This window comes from Acomys minous (assembly GCF_964271855.1).
Source record: "Acomys minous genome assembly, chromosome: 6".
NCBI lineage: Eukaryota > Metazoa > Chordata > Mammalia > Rodentia > Muridae > Acomys > Acomys minous.
Window position 1 is genome coordinate 93,694,158 of NC_140487.1, and position 18,337 is coordinate 93,712,494.

At 40.2% G+C, this 18,337-nt stretch overlaps 1 protein-coding gene across 5 annotated transcripts in view; it reads right to left on the minus strand.

The window, feature by feature from the left end:
• MAST2 (microtubule associated serine/threonine kinase 2) overlaps window positions 1–18,337 on the minus strand; it is a 161,391-nt gene that overhangs the window by 59,232 nt on the left and 83,822 nt on the right. For 2 of the 5 annotated variants that reach the window (XM_084786539.1, XM_084786538.1), the window contains exon 5: window positions 4,465–4,659. The exons of 2 other annotated variants lie outside the window; for them this stretch is intronic. In XM_084786539.1, coding sequence (XP_084642665.1) covers window positions 4,465–4,659 — 195 coding nt within the window. Of the gene's footprint in view, window positions 1–4,464; window positions 4,660–6,230; window positions 6,391–18,337 lie in introns of those variants that run through there. One more of the 5 variants, XM_084786542.1, reaches the window with a different exon arrangement.

Below are 18,337 nucleotides of genomic sequence, written 5' to 3' on the forward strand. Positions count from 1 at the left end.
GCTGAAGGATCACTTAACCACGTTAGTTTTAGGCCAGGCTGGGCAACATAGCCAGACCTCATTTAAAATAAAATCAGGGAGAGTATGTAAAACAGCAGACATACAGCAGAAGGGAAACTCACAGAAAGAACACTAAGACTGCTCCAGCTCACCACCTAGAGACTATTTCTAGGAAACAACAGATAAAGAGGATACACAAAGAGCCCAAAGCTCTCTGAATCAAGCACATACATTTGGAGAGGCGGAGGCTGCCACAAGTTTCAAGACAGAGTACCAAAAGGAGAAGACTACAGAAAGAACTATGGAATCTGCAAAGCACAGCGGCAGCCTCCAAGGTCTTGGCTGAGTATTACTGAATGAGGATAAGAAAGCTGCCGGGGAACTGAGCAGATGGTGTACTCCTCCACCTCACTCAGGGCAGCAGCCTGACTTCAGAGCTTACAATATACAGAAACCAGGTCAACTAGGCACAGAGTATTTCCTCAAAAAACAGGGAAACGAGTTCCATATTCTGTTTAAGTTATACCAAAGATTAAAAGTAATCCCCCAAAGGATCAAATAGTTTAATAAGTACACCCTAGAATCTTAAGACTGTCTAAAGAAATACAAAAATAATATGTAAACAATCAAAACCATTTTGTCATACATTGAACTAGTTAGTATTTTGTACTGAATAGAAAAAAGGGAAGAAATAAGACACTAATACAATGAATAAACATGCAAACAAGGTTATCAGGAAACAACTGCAAATTTCACATGTTTATGTCTGTCAATGCTCAACGTTGTGTGATCTAAACTACAGAATTAAGGGGTGCTACTAATCCAAGCAGTGTGCCAAGACTAGACCCATATCAGCCTGTGTGTGCTATTCAACTCTTTGTGTCAACCTCACAAATGAAGAGCTGCCTGAAGGTACAACCAAGCTCCTGGCACTGTCCAGTATCTAACACTATCCCAAGTGACCTGCAGATTTTGATTTCCAAAATCAAATTATGTCGTTTAAATCTGAATACCCTGTAAGTAAACATTACTTAGCCTTTGGACCTCTCAGTTGCTTTTTTTTTCCTAATATAAAACCTTTTAAACAATCTTCTTTTTACCTACAGCTGGCTTCCAAGATACCTTCTTGGTTCTTTCTGAGAAGTTATATTCCCCATCTTTACTCTTCTGGTTCTTCGTATCTCCCTACCTTTTACAAGTCAGACTGGCCACTCAGTCCTGCGCCATGCTTTCATGTTCTATCAATGGAAACTCAGGGATTACTTCATAAGTCTATTGTGCTCTCAGTTTCTAACTAGATTACTCATAACCCACACTTTGCTTCTTTCTCACTGACTATGTAATTAGTTATCCTGCATTTTTCCAATCTGTTGTTATTTAACTCCAATTTTCTGGCTATTAAGTCTAAAAGTTTTTAGCCATTCCTAACTTACCCTTTTCTCAAATCCCACACTGACTCCATTAAACAAATGGCGAATCCTATCAATTTTACCTTTAAAATTACATATTGGGGCTAAGGAGATGGCTCAATGGGTAAAGTGCTTATGTGAGCATGAAGACCTGAGTTCTGGTTTCTAGCAACCCTATGCAAAGCCCAGGTATGGCAGCACGCACTTGTAATCTCACTGCTGGAAAGATGGAGCCAGGAAGATCTCTGGAACTCATCCATACTTCTATGATGAAGTAATGGAAAAATGCAAGAGAAAGAAAAGCAGAAAACAGTTTGTACACTATGAAGAGGGGCAGAACTGGAGATATAACATCGGTGAGGAACAGCATGCTCTGAGTAGCCTACCCTGCCACCTGAGGCCATGGTGATATCCAGGCCCGTGCTCCCTCCGAGGGCCATGCACGGGTCTGTATAGATGTCCAAGGCCCATGTTACCACCAAAGGCCATGCAAACATCTGTGATCTGGGATGCTGCCTAGGACCATGTTGGTGTCTGAGGGCTGAGCTGAGCTGGCCTGGCCCTCTCCTGGGCAGTGCTGGAGAGCTGCCTTCCCCCAGCCCCACTTGGGAGAGCTAGCCCCAGCAGTCTGGGAGACCAGGGCTTTGAGCTGGTCTACCCCAACATCTACCCCATGTATGAACCGCTGGAGTGTGTGAAGGGGCCAGTCCTGCAGAACAAAAGGTGCAGGATCTTCATGACACGGGGCAACAACAGTACATCCGAGAGGAGACTCGTTGAAGGTCTAGTATTGATGGTGTAGCAGAAGCCAGAGGTCTCAAACTAGAGACCAGTGGCTCATTGCAATGAGCTTTTGTAAGTAAACCTCTTTGGGCAAAAGGGTTGACACACTGTGACAACATTACAGCTTCCACTGTGAGATGTTTTTGTTGCTGTTGTTTTTGGGGGTAAGTTGCAAGGGCAGAGGCAGCCATGAAGGGGCTGGAAGATGAGTGGGACTAGGATGCATGATCAGAAATATACATGCCCCCCAAAAAATCAATAAAAAACTTTTAAAAATATTTTAAAAGTAATAATAAGTTCTCAAAGATCACTACTGTCATAGGTTCAAAGAACAAGTATATCTTATCTAGATTTACACACTGAGCCATTGATGCAGCCCTCTTTCAATCACATTTGAGACAAAGTAGTCTAGAGTGGCTTGTATGTATACACTATGTATCCAGGTTGGCCTTGAACTACTGACCCTCTTTGCTTCCACTTCTGAAGTGCTGAGATTTCAGAATTATGCCATCATGCCTGTTTCAGAGGAACTTTTTAAAAATGCAAGGTAATTTATTATAGGTGAATACACAATATACTAATACAGGCACAATTCCCCACAAACTTGTATTGCCATAGAAATGTGTATATAATCGCTTTAAATTTATGATGTTAGGACCTGATGCATTTAAAATCAACACAGGACACAACTTTGTAAAGTTTTGAACAAAATGGAGAAAAATGTTATGCTAACTTCAATTCACAGCTTCATACATGGAAATTTTAGTTTATATATATTTAGCCAAGATTACAGAAACCAACAGCCAAACATTAAGATGGGGAATCCTGTGAAAGAGGGGGAGGTAGGATTGAGGGAACCAGAGAGATAAGAACACCACAAGAAAATCACAAATATCAACTAACCTGGGACCATAGGTCTCATAGAGACTAAAGTGCCAACCAGAGATCACGTATGGGATGGACCTATGCCCTCTGCATACATGTAACAGCTGTGCAGCTGGGTAATTAGAGGAACTTTTATATCCATAAATTCTTGTGCTTTAAACACGTCAACGTCTACTCACCTCACCCTGCTAAGAACAGATCTGCATCCAATGGCTTCAAACCTCCACTTAATCTGGCTGATCTCATTTCCCAGCACTCCCCAGAGTACTGCGCAGATCACAGAGGAAGGGAGCTCCTAGGCCATGGTTCTTAACCTACGGGTTGCAAACCCTTCAGGGGTCAAACAAGTGCCTCACAGGGGTAGCATACCAGATATCCTGCATATCAGATATTTATAATACAACTCATAATAGTAGTAAAATTACAGTTATGAAGCAGCAATGGAATACTTTTATGACCGAGGGTTACCATATCATGAGGAAATATATATTTTTCTATGCTTTTTGTTTTGTTTTGAGACAGGGTTTCTCTGTGTAACAGTTCTGGCTAGAACTTGCTTTGTAGACCAGGCTGGCCTCGAACTCACAGAGATCTACCTGCCTTGCCTCCTGACTGGTGGGATTAAAGGAGTGTGCTACCACTGTCTGACCGTACTTCTTTCAGGTCTTTTCTCAATGTCAACTGATCTTTGATCCTCATATTTCTAATGTTTCTATCCTGCTTTTATGTTATATATTTACTCACTAACTCTGTCTCCTTCCACTGTATCTAAAGTTCTCTGAGGATAGGGACTTGACTTCATCATTTTGTGGTCACTGCTTTGTCTTCTGCATCAAATGCAGTGCCTAAAGACAGCATATAATCAAACAATGCTGGATATATGAAAAGGAAAGTAGAAAAAAATAAAAGAAGAGCTATTTTTATCTGTTGGATCAAATCATTCAGCTTGCTTTTAGACATAGTAGTAGGTCTTTAAACACTTACTTCTTTTACTTTATTTTTATGAATCTTTTGCCTGCATAACTGGGTTTACTGACAGTTGTAAGCTACTATGTGGGTGCCAGGAATCAAACCAAGGTCCCCCACAAGAACAAGTGCTCTCAACTGCTAAGCCACCCCTCTAGGCCCTATATTTAGATACTTCTGTTATATAAAATATGCATGGGTTTGAGGTAGCCATAGTCCCAGGGTTAGGATGTCCACAAAACTATCTTAGTACCAATATGCTATCCTACTTCAGAAAATTGGAATATAACAGGGACTCATGAAACACTTTTACAGCTTCTTACAGAATTCTTCTCATTATTAAGGAGCAAGGTACAGACTTCATCTATGAAACTAGAAGAAACTGCCAGTAGCCCAATCAATTCATTGCAGGCTTCCTTACCTCCACTGCAGTGTACGGCTGGAGCAGGGACTGCAGGGACTGCTGTGGGCTTGAGGGTTCAAGAAAAAGACAAGAGGAGAAGTAGACAGCACACAATCAGCACTAAATGGGACTTTAGCCAGGGAGAGGGCTGGAGCCGATGAGGGTGAGAACATGTGCTGATTTACGTCGGCTCCTCGGCAAAGAGTAGAGATTCTGACAAGGTATCACAGTAAAAAAACAAAAAACAAAAACAAAAAAGTCATGTTAATTTCTCCACCAAAAAGAAGCATATTCAAAGTGAGTTAGTTCAAGATGCTTAAGAAAAGTAGTCAAAAACCATTCTCAACTATTCTACTCCAGTTGGTAAACAGCATAGAGAATAAAATCAGCTTTGTCTACTTAAAGTGTTTAGAACTGGATTCAGACAAAGTACTTTTAAACTTCGTAAAGTTTACAAATTGTAGCATCTACCATGACTCTAGTATATTTAGCAAACTTTCCCCAGTTAATGAGTCAAGTAACAGCTTTTTGTTTTGTTTTTTGAGACAGGGTTTCTCTGTGTAGCCCTGGCTGTCTGTCCTGGAACTCACCCTGTAAACCAGGCTGGCCTCTAACTAAGAGTTCCACCTACCTCTGCTTCCCAGGTGCTGGGATTATTAAAGCCAACACCATGCCTAGCTGTTAATGCAGTTTTAATAACAGCTTTTAATGCAGCATAACACATTTTGATTCTACTTAAAACTTTAGTGTCTCAGCTCCCCTTATCCCTAAAAATAATCTAGCTATACTGATTGATACTTTAGGTATCATCTCTAAACAGATATACAATTCCCAACATAGTACACAAATGTTCAAAGATCGTTACTGTTGACCACTTATATTTTTGTAAGCTTACAACTACCACATAAAATCCATGCTCAGCTAAGTCATGGTTACTTATTAAATACTACTTCAATTGATTATGCTTCCTTTTACTTTTTTTCACTTTAGTGTCAGTCTTTTTCCCCCCTCAAATGAATAATATTTTGTACTGACATAATTAGTAATTCAGTTAACGAGCATGTTAAGGGCTCCAACCTACAGAAAATCACTGTGAGCACAAACACCCAGGAAGAAAGTGTGCTCCCTCCACTCTGAAACTTAAGGCACCGCTCAAGACATACTGAGGAGACGTGGGCACTAGAATTCTCCCCCTCGTCCATGGTTTACTCAACAATTTTTCAACATTTCTTTATTAAATAAACCTGAGCAGATCTTGGATAAACTACCCTGAAGATAGAACCCCCTTCCTCACCTCCCAGCCTTGAAATCTTCACTAACAGTTTCTGTTTAAACCAAAGGAGAAACAAATTTAAGATGGCCCACTCACTAGGATCTGCAAGAGCCACCTAAGGCTAGGAACTGACAGGCCAAGGGCAGAAATGTGACCCTCCACAGCCTGAGGCAAAGAAGGCTTGCTTTTTATTTCTTCTTCCTCATCGTCTTGAGGCTTTTATATTTCCACCTTTGACAATAACTTTAAAAACTTGCTTTCCACAAGGGGAAAGCCATGTTTATTATTGACCCAGCTTCCCCAAGCACCTAGGAACTTCTAAAATTACACCTAACTCAGTTTCCAGAATTGGAAACACAATAGAGCCCTACCAGGGACCACTCTTTTGACCTTGAATTGACAAAAGTCAGGTATGCCCTCTTCCTAACATTCACGCAAATGAAGGAGTTACGTGGCATTAGTTCTTTTCTGGCATTTGCCAGTTTGAAGTCAGAGACCCCCGCCTCCTTACTGAATCCGCAGGCATGGTGCTCCCAGTCTCTCTCTCCTCCGTTTCATCATTCTCCTGACTATTCAAGATCTGCCCTCTCACACTGGAATCTCAGCAGACATTTCTCTTATGTAAGGGGCATTTCAGCCAGTGAAAACTTAGAAACGTTCCCAAAACTCAGGGGGAACATTAAGGTATTTTTCTAAAAAAAGAAGAAAGAAGTAACCAGCACGACCGTCAGAATCCCCTCACAAAAACTAAGAGCACAAGAGAGCGAAAAGTTCCAGATCCTAAATGAACCAGCTGTCCTCTGATCTGCCTGACATCATTCACACTCAGCCTGCAGCAAATCAGAGACCCAGAGAGCACCTTGTTCCCGCAGAGTCACAGCACCCTCCCCCACAAATCAGCTGTACCTTCCCACCCTCTGACTTGGCAGCAGCAAAGGCTCTGGCAGAAATTATACATACCAACTTGAAAACTCACACTGTGTCAGAAATACTATTAACCCAGGAGCCATGGGCCAGGATACAAACAGCTGTTGCAGTGGGCAGGGATTGGATAAAAGCCTCTCACAGATCCCAAATTGGTAAATTAACGAGCTAAGAATAAGTAGATATTCCTGCAACATTATTCATTCTCAGACCAAGGCCTGGTAGAAGATAACGGGACATTAATTTTAAGACTCCAAGTGTAGCCATTATTCAAATTCTAAAACTGACCAATTTAAATAATCTACATTTCTTAGGATTTTGACATCAATCTTATTCAATTCCATTATCCTCTTACCATTTAAATAACCTGTGCTGAGAAAAGCAGTAAGAAAAGCAGTCCAGAAGAGTCAGGTGTGGCAAAAAGATCAGATTCAAGGTCATCTTTTCCTACACAGAAAACTGAGCCCACCTGGGGATACATGAAACCATACAAACAACTGCAAGACAAGACACTAATGACATTTGATCCAGTGACTATCACAGAAACCATTTACATGAAAGACACTCTAGGCTTTAATGTAAGCTACTTGAGTATGCTTTAGTTTCCCATCTGTAAGATGAAGATAACTAAGGTACCTGATATAGATGAATAACATGTAAAACATAAAAGCACACAGCACAGAGGAGGTACTATGGAAATGCTGGGTGCTATTATATATCTTCCTATTTTAAAGGAGATGCATCTAGGTAACAGGCAATCATCTGAGAAAACCAGCCTGATCTGTAGAAAGCTAAGCAACCAAAGGAAAGTGTGCAGGGGCTAAAGAGTAAGAAGTCTCAGCCCTTGCCACAGCAAACCAGCCAACGGTGACAGGCGCTTCACTCACGTACACAGCAAGTATGTCCAACTGCTTTCTAGGTGAACAACAAAAGATTAATTTGTACTCCAACCAGCGTTTCTGCAACTACACATTTAGTAAATCATTAAAGCAAGTGAGGAAGGCAGGATCAACACTTTTTTAAAAAGAGAAACAAAAGTATAGTATGTCAGAGTATTTACACATAGTGAGGTTAAATGCTGTTTTATGAAATTAGTTTATTACAATTATAATGAATACATAAAATATGTGTGAAACATGTGTGATGAGACACAATACAAAATCTATTTGTTACTAACAATCTAAAACACTTGAAAGCCACTGTTCAGTTTTAATCACCCAGGCAAATCCACCCCACCTAGTAGCAATAGGTACATACTTTGCCACCATATATTAGCTCAATTTCTTGGCCTTCACATTTTCTCTCCAAATCTTAAAATTAATTGAATGCTCTCAGAAATCTCAACAAGTATGGTCCCATATCAGGATCAGTCACAAGAGCCACAGCCTTAAACTACCCCATTCCTAGATTCAGCTTACTATTATGGAAATGCTTTACACTTCTGCCCAGTTATTTTCCAGTCCTGCAATATCTAAACCAAGGTTAATAACAAGTAATGACATAAAAACCAATCTTTAGGGACAGGCATGGTGGTACATGCCTTTAATCCTAGCACTCGGGAGGCAGAGGCAGACAGATCTCTGTGAGTTCAAGCCAGCCTGGTCTACAAAATGAGTCCAGGACAGCCAAGGCTACACAGAGAAACCTTGTCTCGAAAAACCAAACCAAACCAAACCAATCTTTATTAAGTGCTTAGCTAGTAAGTTAAAACCTAAGTTCTTCCCAGGCAATACCCATACTCATAGTAGCCCTGTAAAATATGTGCTATTAATATTCTTATTATAGGGCTAGAGAGATGGCTCAGAGGTTAAGAGCACTGGCTGCTTTTCCTGAGGTCCTGAGTTCAATTCCCAGCAACCACATGGTGGCTCATAGCCATTTATAATGAGATCTGGTGCCCTCTTCTGGCAGGCAGGCACACATGCAGGCAGAACATTGTATATATAATAAATAAATCTTAAAAAAAAAAAATAAACCCCCATTGTGTACAGCAACAACAACCACCTAAAACCAAACAAAAGAAAGTAAACCATATTGGTAAACTGAAAATCAGTCTTCTCAGTATTTATGCTTGTTTCCCTTCATATGAATTTTCTTAGTCCAAAGTATCCCTATCTTCAGCCAAATTGCTGAGTCAGAGATTCTATCTCTAGAATCCATGTTAGAATTTTCTGACCTATACTTTTCAGTACGAATTTCTGACAACAGCAGCAAAGTGATCTTTCTCTAGTGCAGGAAAACTGGCACAATATGGTTTCTTCAATAATTCTGAAGATGGAAAATACATGATTTTTAAAGATTAAGTCGTATCTTATATCTTTTATCTAACATCAAAGAGGATACTACTTCTACCTCCAGAATCTGACACTTCTCCAGACAGAGTACTGTAAATCTATTGGCACTGGAGTCTATGTGCTATCCCTGTGCATTTGCCAGCACAGGAAAGGCTTAATGCTTTACTGAACTAATAACAAGGCTTACTACTTAGTAGTATGGCAAATGAGACATCCAACTTTCACTATTCGTTTGCAGAAATATTTGTGGACTATGTTATCAGAGGCAGGGGAAAGAGCCTGTGAAATACATCACTCACGTTATACATCTGTTAAACATTACAAACAAAAACTAAGCTCCTTAAAGAAATGAAGCTGCCTCTGTCACAAGACCTGGCCACCTACACTGGCAAAATGGAACGCTAAAATTCCACCCAAGAACCTATAATTCAGAACCCAGGAAGATGACTACATCTTTCTTCTTCTTTCCTTAAAGGTATGGAGGGAAAACTGTCAGAATGCCAGTAATGTGCTATGAAATTGGAAACTCCAGAAAGAGAACTCTGTCTGAGAATAATGACAATTTGGGCAGAAAAACTGAAGCTGACCAGGTGTGTCAGCACACACCTGCAAGCCAAGATCTCAGAAGGTGAGGGCAAAAGGATCAGTAGTTTAAGCCACCTTCTACTACAAAGAGGTCAAAGCCTGATTAGGAAACATAAGACTCTGCCTTAAGTAAATAAATGAATGAATGAATAATTTAAAGAATCAAAATCAATGCCTGTGGTTTTCTACTGCATAATAAATGACTACAAACTTGGCCACTTAAAGCAGCATATATTTATTAGCAAATGCAGCCTAGCTAGGTTTCTTATTCAGTGTCTCAAAACTCTGTAATCAAGATGTTATCTAGGGCTGGAGAGATGGCTCAGAGGTTAAGAGCACTGGTTGTTCTTCCAAAGGTCCTGAGTTCAATTCCCAGCAACTACATGGTGGCTCACAACCATCTATAATGTGATCTGATGTCCTCTTCTGGCATGCAGTTGTATGTGCAGGCAGAACACAGTATACATAATTAATTAATTAAAAATATTTTTAAAAAGATGTTATCTAAACATTTTTCCCTCCACAAGAATCTTGATTAAAAAAAAAAAAAACAATTCTAGGCTGAGCAGTGGTAGCATATGCCTTTAAGCCCAGCACTCAGGAGGCAGAGGCTGGCAGACCTCTGTGAGTCAAAGCCAGCCTGATCTACAGCTAAGGCTACACAAAGAAACCCTGTCTCGAAACAACAATTCCAATTCTAAACTCAGTTCATTGAAAGAATTCATTTCCTTGTGGTTTAAAAAAAAAAAAAAAAAGATAATCCAGTAAGGCATGGGGGCACACTTTAATCCCAGCACTCAGGAGGCAAGGGCAGGTGAATTGCTGCAAGTTTCAAGCCAGCCTGGCATACAAAGTGAATCCAGGACAGCCAAGGCTACACAGAGAAACCCTGTCTTGAAAACAAACCAAAACAAAAAGACAATGCTAGCTATTTTCTGCTATCAACTATACATTACCCTTGTAAAGCCTAGAAGAAGCTACTCTAAGTTCCTTTTCACCCAGTGTTAATAGTTACTTTTTCTCATTGTTATAATCAAATACCCAGCCAAGGAAGGAAAGGCTCACAGTTTGAGAGCACAGTCCAGCATGACAGAGAAGTCATGGCACAGAAGTAAAAATTAAGTGTCATGTCACAACCACAGTCAGAGAAAGAAGAATGCTAATGTTTCGCCTACTTGCTTCTTAAAAAAAAAACAAAACAACTCAGTCTGGCGGCCCAGTCCATGGAATGTGCCACCCACATTTAGGGTAGGTGTGCCTAGAAACTCCCTCCCAGGCATGCCCAGAAGCTTGTTTTCTGAGGCAATTCTACATTCTGTTGGTTTTACAATCTACATTAACTATCACACCTAGGCTTTCCCCAAAATGGACAGTTATTTCAGTAAACCAGTACAGGCAGTCTATGATGAAGTTTATATCTGTACAAAACTATACGTATTGTAATATAGTTAGAAGAATGGTATCCAATGTCCTGAACGTGCCTTGTCATATCATACTAGGAAATAACAGTTCGGTATCTTCAATATTGACTTCAGTTGTCTAAAATACTCATTTAGCCGGGCGGTGGTGGTGCACGCCTTTAATCCCAGCACTCGGGAGGCAGAGGCAGGTGGATCGCTGTGAGTTCGAGGCCAGCCTGGTCTACAAAGCGAGTCCAGGACAGCTAAGGCTACATAGAGAAACCCTGCCTCAAAAATAAATAAATAAATAAATAAATAAATAAATAAATAAATATACTCATTTAGTAATGACATTGCTTTAAAATTTGTCATCAAATATCTAATGGATCAACATTTTTGTTTTATAAAAGTTTTATAAAAATACTGATGTCTAATATTTATTCCAGACTCCTAGATCACTCTTTTTTTTTCTTTTTAAGATTTATTTTTATTTCATGTGTATGGGCATTTTGCCTGCATGCACATCTATGCACCACATGCATGCAGTGCTTATGGAGGCCAAACAAATGTCAAGTATCCTGGAACTGGAGTTTCAAATGGTTGTTATTCATCATGGAGGATGGAGGTTCTCTGCTGTTCCTGGCACCTCTTCCCTGCATGCTTCCTTGTAACGGCCTGACCACCCAGGATCACAACTGGTAGATCTTGGAAGGGGAACAAGGCAGGAAAGGCCTGGGAATGGAAACCTCAGGAGCTGGTGAGCACGCCTGAGAAACTGACTTCTCTGGAGACAGCTTCAGTGAGACAGCTCTTTATTGGAGGGAACAAACACTACTTAAATGTTTGGGGGCTGGCAGAAGCTTTCGGGATGAGTGTACATCATTGGGTGGTACCAAGGTACTGGGAATGTCATATTTGCATGAAAAGGAATTCCAGGTACTTGCTGGATATGCCCTAATAAGGAGAGAAGAAGTGTAACCCATAACCTGGCCACCAGCCTATGAGACCTCAAGGGTGGCAGAGGTAGGGGAACATAAGGCTCCATGTACCACATATACTGGGACATGCAGCGTCAGAACAGGGAGGAAATGGTCCTACTCCCACCAGTCTCAATACGGGGTTTGGACACACCTCAACCTCGCTCTTGCTCTAAGCTGGATCCCCAAGTCACACAGCTCTTTGACCCCACAGTTCTCAAACTGTGGGTCTTGACCAATTTGAGATCACATCAGATATTCTGGATATCAGATATTTAATTATGATTCATAACAGTAGCAAGATTACAGCAAAAAAGTAGCAACAGAAATAATTCATGTTTGGGGGTAACCACAACACTAGGAACGCAGTTCTAAAGGGCTGCAGCACGAGGAAGGTTGAGAACTGACTCATGTAGGGGATAGGAACCAACCCACGACGTCTGAAAGAGCATCCAACGCTTCCAACCACTGAAACATCTCTCCAGCCCCAATCCTGATTCTTTTTACATGATAATTCCTAGTTCCTTTTAGTGCACATACTGTATCACAAGACTACATGTCATATATTAGGTTTGTTTCCTCTGCTATAACTATATAATCATGTTTTGTAAATCAGATACATCATTCACCATCTTCAGAAAGAACTACTCTATAAGCATTTTGCTCAAATCTAGGGTTGGCTTTATGTTTCTTTGTATGATCCTGGTTGTCCTGGAACTTTCTCTATGGATAAGGCCTGCATTTGCCTCTTCAGTGCTGGTTAAATACATGTGCCACCATTACCCAGCTGTTTTGCCTTTAGACGGTGTTAAACAAGTTAATTCACCTGTTAATTGTATTCTCTTAATGAATTTTTAACAGAATGCTCACATATGAAAATTACCTTTCAAAATAAAATAACTATAATTTCACATCTCTGTTATCTACAGAGAGCTTCCTTCACAGTGATGCTTGTTTCAAAGCTATGCAATCAATTAGTAGCCAGAGTCTGTGTTTCCAACAGAGAAAGTTTATCTTAGAGCTACACTGCAAAGGAGTCAGCAGGGTTTTAAAACTATTGACGTGTCAAAGAATAGACTCCTGGGCACAAGCTTCCTGTGGTATCACTAGGACAACTGGAGAACTTCCAGACCATTCCAGTGGGCTGAGTCACAATTTCCAAAACTCTTTTTGGTAGAGAAGAGGACTGCTAATGTCTGAACTAGTAAAATGAAAATGAATATACAAGACTGAATAAGCTGAGGAGTAAAGATTGTAGTTGTTACAATATTCTTCTAATGCTTATTTTTCTAATATATAAAAGAAGCCTGTTATCTTCCTCCCTAGGCTATTTATAATCCTTAAGTTGGTAGCCTCAACTCTTGTGTAATGAAACACTGATAAATCACTTCTCATTCTCTTTGGCCCACCTCCATCCAGGATTGAGAAAGGCTTACTAAGTCTCCTCAATTTTCAAAGCAATATAGTTATCTGAATAGATGTAATACAAGTCTCTTCTTTTTCTTAACACTAAAATATAACTGTAAAAAAGTTATGTAGCCAAGGACTCGTCTCTGATGTCCAATTTGAGAATGATATTCATTCAATTAGGTTTAACAAGACACTTTTAAGGAATTACAGATAATTTTGTGTGGCATGTTCAAATAAAATCCTCCCAGGAAAACTGACCTGGTACTTGGCTTATAGGGTCAAATCTTACAGAAAGTTCTTTTCCTGGAATGTCCATGGTTTGTAACATAACTGAGATCTTGAAAGGAGACAAACTCCCCAGTCTGATGGAAAATTTCTTAGATGTGGCTTCCTGGCCTCAAATCACAAAAAAAAACCCAGAAGTTTTCACATTTTTGTGGGATTTTTAAAAATTGATTAATTATTTACTTTTATTTTTGTGTATGTGCCTGTTTGTCTATCTGTGCACCATGTACACGCACATGTCCTTGGAGGCCAGACGCGCGTCAGATCCTCTGAGAGTGTAGTTACAGGTGGTGGTGAGCCACCTCATGTGGGTTTGAGAACCTTGAGTCTTCAGCTGGAGCTGCAAGTGCTCTTAATCACTAAGACATCTCTTCAGCCAAAGAACCTGCGATTTGTTAAAAGCTACAACAAATTTTAAAAGAACTATAGTAAGCTAATATTATTGCTAATCTATGAAAGGGCTAAATTTACCAAGAATCAGCCTGGGCGTGCGTGCGTGCCTGCGTGCGTGCAAGAAAATCAAGATTTTAGATTTTTTAAAAAGGTGGGGAAAGAACAGGGTAAAGGAGGAAAGAGGATCAGAAAGGAGAGGAGGAAAGGAAAGAATCAAATTAGTTATTTCCAAAGGAAAGCTATGTGTTGTTGAGAAATCATTCTTTTGTTTATTTGATTCTAGTCTTTTATTGCATTTAAGCTAGTTTTTATAACTCATAAGCTACACATAACTGATGGCAATAAAAATATTGTCTACATATATGCAAATAAGTTCTGTAAAGATTCAATTACTTCTCTTTTCCATACAAGAACCCAGTTTTGACTTGTACATTATTTTAATCTTCAATTTATATAAATCAACTTCTTTAACTTCTTTGTACTGTTAAACGTATCTGTCTCCCTTATTAATTGGATAAAATAATTAAATTGCCTTTTAAGTCAGTACCTTTATGAATATTTCATTTGTATTTGTTACTATGTTACAAGATTTTGCAAAGCTGGGTTTTTCTGTATAGAATTGAGATCATATTTCTCATGATACAGGCACAGGACATGCACTTTAGAGTCTGTTAGCTTAATTTAAAACATTTCTTTTTAAAAAAGATTTATATGGAAGCTGGAGAGATGGCTCAGTTGTTAAAAATATTGGCTAAGATGGGGTCCCAGCACTGAGAGGGGCACAAGTCCCCATGCATAACCCAGAAGCTAAGGCCAATTGATAACCTCTAACAGAGAAAAAATTGTTTTCTCCAACAGTCTCACTGGGTATATGGATCTACAAAACACCCTTAAGGGCATTTCCCATCCCCAGCAGTAGGTGGCCGACACAAGATAAATTCAATGGTATTTTTGAAAGTTTTTTTCTCAATGCCTTCTCTGGGCTATTTATATAATTATTTATTTACTTAACCTTACAGGTCTTTCGCCATGATTAGGCAGTGAAGGAAACCATTGAAAACATAAAGCTGGTGAAAATGATTTAAATAAGGGAGCCATGTTCCAGCCTCAGCAAGCAAAAGGTCTTGGCAGTTTTTACCACGTAATTCTGGCTTTAGAGTCAAGCCAAGGCCAGATGTGTGACAGGGGTGTCCCTGCATGAAGGCAAGGGAGGCCACTGTGTGAAGCTGTGAAAGTGAAGCCTGGATTGCCCCGGAGACACCAAGATGTTGGAGAAATCATAGTTGTGTGGCTCCTGCCAAGGAGAGCTGCTAACATGGTGTGCGTCAAACCTGTCTTGGTTAGGGCTTTTATTGCTGTGGAGACACACCACAACTATGGCTCTTGTCATAAATGAAAACATTTAATTGGGGCTGGCTTACATCTCGAGAGGTTTAGTCCATTATCATCATGGCAGGAAGCATGACAGCGAACTGGCAGACATGGTGCTGGAGAAGCAGCTGCGAGCTCTACCTCTGAATTGGTAGGCAGCAGAAAGAGCCACTGGGCCTGGCTTGAGCTTCTGAAACCTTAAAGCCCACCCGCAAAAACACCCTTCCTCCAACAAGGCCACACTTTCTAATAGTACCACTCTCTACAGCCAGTTTCAGTCAAACCACCAGGTAACCCTGTAGTTGGTCTTTGATACTTTGTGAGTTCTTTTCCTCCCACACCCACCAGTTAGGAGAGAAAGGAGTATAGAGGAGAGTTTTGCAGAATATTTGATCACACTGTGAACCCTGAGATTGTGAACTGTAAAAACCTGTTTCTTGTGGTGTGGCTCAGCCCTAGCACACACCTTTAACAAGAGCTTTCTTTCTGTAAGCAAGAGCTGAACAAAGCCAACCATATGTCAAGAGGTGGAGCAAGCAACCAGCTGACAAAGAGTGAACCTAAGTAAACACAGGAAGGAAGGAAGGAAGGACATTGAGTTGAAGGGTATTTAAGACAATGTGGAGAAGGAAAAGGAGCTTTTTCCTTTTGGGAGACTGTGGAAGAAGGTTATCTGGGTGCTTTCTCTACCTCTCTGAGGTAATGGGCTTACACCCCAGCATCTGGCTCCTGAGTCTTCATTGGTAAAATTAAGTTTGAGATTTTTGGTTGGTTAAAAAACAACAGGGGGCTGGTCGTGGTGGCACACGCCTTTAATCCGAGCAATTGGGAGGCAGAGGCAGGCTTTGAGTTCGAGGCCAGCCTGGTCTACAAAGCGAGTCTAAGACAGCCAAGGCTACACAGAGAGACTCTATCTTGAAAAAAACAAACCAAACAACAAGAGAGAAATAGGTTTTTGGGTTTTTGTTTTGTTTTGTTTTTTAGCATGACTGTTAACAAATCACAACCAACAGTCCTGAATGACCAACAATCACCACCTTATTTTTATCAGGGCTCTATCATTAACATACCCTCTGAAAAGTTCCCAGAATTCCAAAGTCACACAATCACAAAAACTATCCGCAGCTGGCAAAACCACGCCTGTGCTAAAGCATGAGGCAAATCAGTCAGCCTCTATGAACAGTTCAAAGCAGCGCAACATCCCTATACTGGGAGATTAAAATAAAAATATATTCTTATAACAACTGTTTTTTAAAGAAACCAAAATTCCAGAATTGTCACTACACAATGCAAGAGAAAGAAGAGTGTTATAGTCAACAAAGCTGAAAGGAGTTGGAGATCTGAGGAATGCTTTGAACACCATACATGGAGATGCAGAGTTTGAAGGTTGCCCAGCTGGATTTTTAGTATTAGTCCCGTATTTCCTCACTATGCTCCATTTCTTCCCTTTTAAATGGATAATATATATTCTGTGCCATTGTGTATGTTGGATGCATGTGAGCTGCCTTTTTGTTTTGATTTTACAGGGGATTTTACAGGGGTTTCAAGATCGCCATGAGTCTCAGAAGAGACTTTTAAACAGTGTTGATACTGTTATAGACTACGGGGACTTTTGAGGTGGGACTGATGCATTTCTGCATTATGATATGGCTACAAGCCTAGGGTGCCGGGCAAGGAGTAAGATGTGGTGGTTTGAATAGGAACATCTCCCATAGGCTCATAGATTTGAATGCTTGATCACCAACAAGTGGCACTATTAGGAGGTGTGGCCTTGTTGGAGGAAATGTGTTACTGGAAGTGAGCTTTGAGGTTTCAAATGTGCATGGCTTACTCTCTCTTTCTGCTGCCTGTGGATCCACATGGAGAACTCTCGGCTCCTTCTCCAGCACTGTGTCTGTCTGCATGCTGCCATGCTTCCCCGCTATACCGATAATGAACTAACCCTCTGAAACTCTAAGCCAGTCCCAATGAAATGTTTTCCTTTATAAGGGACGCCACAGTTCAGGTCCTCACAGCTATAGAAACCCTACCGAGGTCAGTTATGTTTTCTGATTTTGTGTTTTTATGGGATTTCTGTATGTGGGAATGTGTATATATGGGGGAAGAGTATGTTTGTACTTTTTTCTTTGGCACTTTTTTTTCTTGTTTGTTTTGTTCTGTTCTGGTTTGGTTTTATTTTATTTTATTATTATTTTTAGATGTCGGTTTTCTAATAAGAGAAAGAAAAGTTATGAGTTTTGGTGGGTGGGTAGATCTGGGAAGAGTTAGGGAAGGGGGAGCCATTGTATATTATATGAAAAAATACATTTTCGGTTTAAAAAAAAAACAGTATTACTCTATTTTAGGACCCAGTTCAATTCTCAGCATTCACATGGCAACCATCTATAACTCCAGCTCCAGGTAATCTAGCACTCTCTCCTGGCACCAGGCACACAAGTGCTGCACAAATACACATGCAGGCAAAAACTCCCATACGTATAATATTTTTCTTTTAATGAAAAAAGGTTTATTTTTATATGAAAGTGTCTTGTGCATGTATGTCCATCATATGCATGCCTGGAGCTGACAGAGTCCCAACAATGATGCAGGCTCCTTTGGATTTAGAATTACAGTGGCTAAGAGCTGCCATCTCAGGGCCCAGATCCTGTACAACAGCAATAAGTGCTTTTAAATGCTAAATTATCTCTCCAGCACCTTAACTTAAAAGCTAATCAAGCAAGAAAGGAAAGATATATCCCTCCACCTCTCAGCATCTATATTTTTAAAAGGCTAAGTAAGCAGATGGCGTCAGAGAGTCCTTACAAGAAGCCAAAACTGATGCACTTTAATCTTGTACTTCTAGCCTCCAAAACTATGGTCTAATTTTGTTGCTTAGGCCATCCAGCCGATAGGCTAATACAATATAACTCTTTTTTGACATTTGTCTTCCGAACAATGATGGATGAGTCTGAGCACAGCCTGGTCTATTATATAGTGAGT